The sequence below is a fragment of the Crocuta crocuta genome, unplaced genomic scaffold, assembly GCF_008692635.1.
Source record: "Crocuta crocuta isolate KB4526 unplaced genomic scaffold, BGI_CrCroc_1.0 scaffold475, whole genome shotgun sequence".
Taxonomy (NCBI): Eukaryota; Metazoa; Chordata; class Mammalia; order Carnivora; family Hyaenidae; genus Crocuta; species Crocuta crocuta.
In genome coordinates this window covers 1,487,734-1,490,695 of record NW_027529518.1, presented here as the reverse complement: position 1 = coordinate 1,490,695, position 2,962 = coordinate 1,487,734, and the positions used below count along the sequence as shown (strand labels likewise).

General features: G+C 41.0%; 1 protein-coding gene across 2 annotated transcripts in view; it reads right to left on the bottom strand.

Moving 5' to 3' along the window:
• Positions 1-156: 156 nt before the first annotated feature.
• CCDC160 (coiled-coil domain containing 160) overlaps positions 157-2,962 on the bottom strand; it is a 7,595-nt gene continuing 4,789 nt past the window's right edge. For both annotated transcript variants that reach the window (XM_077760817.1, XM_077760816.1), the window contains one exon: positions 157-1,511. In XM_077760817.1, the coding sequence (XP_077616943.1) occupies positions 516-1,487 (972 nt within the window). In that variant the 5' untranslated portion in view covers positions 1,488-1,511 and the 3' untranslated portion in view covers positions 157-515. The remainder of the gene's footprint in view (positions 1,512-2,962) is intronic.

Below are 2,962 nucleotides of genomic sequence, written 5' to 3'. Positions count from 1 at the left end.
CAAGTGTCTAATTAAGGTTGGATCTCAAAGAAAGCAGATACATTTTTAGTATCCCATGGAGTCTGAACAAGCAGCTATAAGACCCAGAGACACATGTTATGCTTACACACATAAACAGGATTTTTATTGTTAACATCAGTGAACACAGATGGAAGGATATTGATGTGCCAAGGACATATTGCTCACAAGATGACAAAATGGCTGTTGATTTGTATTCATCAATGATTTGGTGAATCACTACAAGTCTTTGAGTGAAATGTATGTATGTATATGTGTATAAAGAGATTCCTGAAGCTTCATTTCTATGTGGGCTCTCGCAATTACATCATTCGAAAGAGGAAGCAGAGGCTTTGAAGGGAACCCTTATACATTTTATGTGTAAGTCCACCCAAATGAAAAACTACGTCCGATTACACACATTTTAAGTAGCACACAAAGAAAGCACAAGAAACACTGATTTGGCTCCAAGATTCGCCTTGTGAAAGGCTTTTTTTTTTTTTTATTTTTGTTAAGTTTTAAAAAAACTCTTCTGTCAAGCTGTCGAGGGTACTTGATGATGTTACAGAAGCAAAGTGCTTCCGAAGCAGCTCCAGGGCCCTGTTATTTCTTGCTTGTAGGCTCTTCTCAGCTCTCAGCTCGTTCTTGATGGCGTCCAGCTCCCTGCGGATCTTTTCCATCTCTAATTCGTAGTACAGTTTCATTTCTTCCTTCAGGAGCGTGTTTCCGATCTCAGTTTGACGCTTCAGTTTCCTAACAGCCTCCTTTAAATCTCGGTTCTCTTGGCTCAGCCTGTGGATGACCTCTTTGGCTTGCTGCAGTTCTTCGGTTAGGTTCTGGACATTAGTCACTCTTTCAGATAGGTCGTTTCTTAAAGCTTGGAGCTCCCAGTCCTTCTTGGAAGCATCTGTCCCTGTGTCCTGAAAATTTAGGGATTTTGCAGAGACTTCTCTTTTGGAGTTCAGGAGTTCTTTTTCGGCATTTTCAAATTCCTCTTCTATTTTTCTGCATTTCATATTAAGTTCTTCCAGTTCTTCGTTCAAAAGGTTCAGGCGAAGTTTTGGAGACATTCCTTCGGTGAATTTCTTCTTGGTGTCTTGCCGCGGGAGGACTGGTAATTCCTTTGTACTCCAGGTAGCATGATCTTCCGTGCTAATAAAGCTTTCTTCAGTCACCACATCCAAAGTAGATGATTCACAGGAGACAGAATTTGTGTCTGCTTCATTCTTTGAAATGTTTATCTTTCTCTCTCTCAAATTTGGTTCTTGTTCTTTTTCATTTAGTTGAGAAATAAATTCTTTCCGCTGAAATTTATTTTCTTCTTGAAACTTTCTACTAGACAAATTATAAATCCCTTCTATTCTATTGGCCTTATCTAAAGTCATTTGTTCAGAAGATGATTCAGGCTGGGAAGCCTCATCTAGAACATCCTGTGCACTAAAAGAAGGAGCAAACATATTCTCCTTCCAGTGTTTTCTTCTAGCGTCCATTTCTCCAGGTACGTCTCCCAATTCCTGAAAAACAAAATTTAAAATCAAGGCACACTGTTTACACTGGCAGCTGGGGCAGCTGAACGAACCACTTGTGCCGGCTCACGGGTGAAAGGACCTAAATATTTGAGGGCTAGCTGTCCCTCTGACTCACTGAGTGACATGAGCTTAGGTCCCTCATTGATAAACTGCAAACCAGGGGCGCCTGGGTGGCTTGGTTGGTTAAGCAGCTAGCTCTTGATTTCAGCTCAGGTCACAGTCTCACGCTTTGTGGGTTCGAGCCCCGTGTCAGGCTCCACGCTGACAGCGTGGAGCCTGCTCAGGATTCTCTCTCTCTCCTCTCTCTCTCTCTCTGCCCTTCCCCCACTCTTGCTCTCACTTTCTCTCAAAATAAATAAACATTAAAACAAACAAAACAAAACAAAAAAACAAAAGAAAAAGAAGGAGGAGGGGGAGAAGAAGAAGGAGAAGGGGNATCCCCTACACACTCTCTCTCAAAATAAATAAATAAACTTTAAAAAATATATACATGAAGCCAGCTAAGTTCCATAGGCACTTTCAGCTTTCAAATTCTCTGATGCTACGAAGTATAACCAATCATTTGCCACATTTGGCTATTCATTGTAGACCGAGAAAACGTTTCTATGAGAAAGCAACCACACACACGAAAATGAACTGCTTCAAAAGAGTGAGTAAACGTGATTTCAAATGGACAGGTTAATATTAATAGTAGGTTAATACTTTTGCTTCTAATGTGCCTGATTTTTTTTTTTCTAGTTCTTTTGGGTGGGACTACCGCGTATTCATTCTTTAAAGTGACTAAAACATCAGGGCCTAGTGCAATGTGAGCTGCGTCTGGTAAACTATACCATGCGGACTTCCTTATGACTCACTCTTCCAAATGCCCTTCTGTCTTGACCTGCAAATTCCTGCTATTCCAGTCTTGGGCTTAGCTCTTAGGCCAGGCTGCCAAGTGTACAGAATTCTATCCAACTTGACAGCAATTTCGTGATGAGAACCGAATGTCAACAGTTGAAGATATGAATGCCACCAAATGGGTTGTTCTCAAGATACTGACTCCAAGGGTGGCTTTTAGGTAGAAATGTAACAGACTAAATCACGACCAACTTTCCAAATTTCTCAAAATTAGAGGATGTTTTATTTGTGTCCAGAGGAATCCTCCCTATTCAAAGGGAATCCATAACATACAGCTTTCCTAACGTATAGAAATATTAGATCCAACAGAACTACTCCGGAGAGGAGGGAGGAAGAAGGACCCAGGCAACACTCTGAAAGGCCACTGACATCTGAAGCCACCAAACTAGCAGCTGCAATCACTGATATGTTCATTTGCTACAATATATTTGTAGCATCACCGCTGAGAAAAATCAGAGTATGCCTGCATCTGTTTTTCCCATGCACACAATGTAATTTTATCTTGGTAACAGAAAATGGCAATTGTTGCGTTTCTTTCG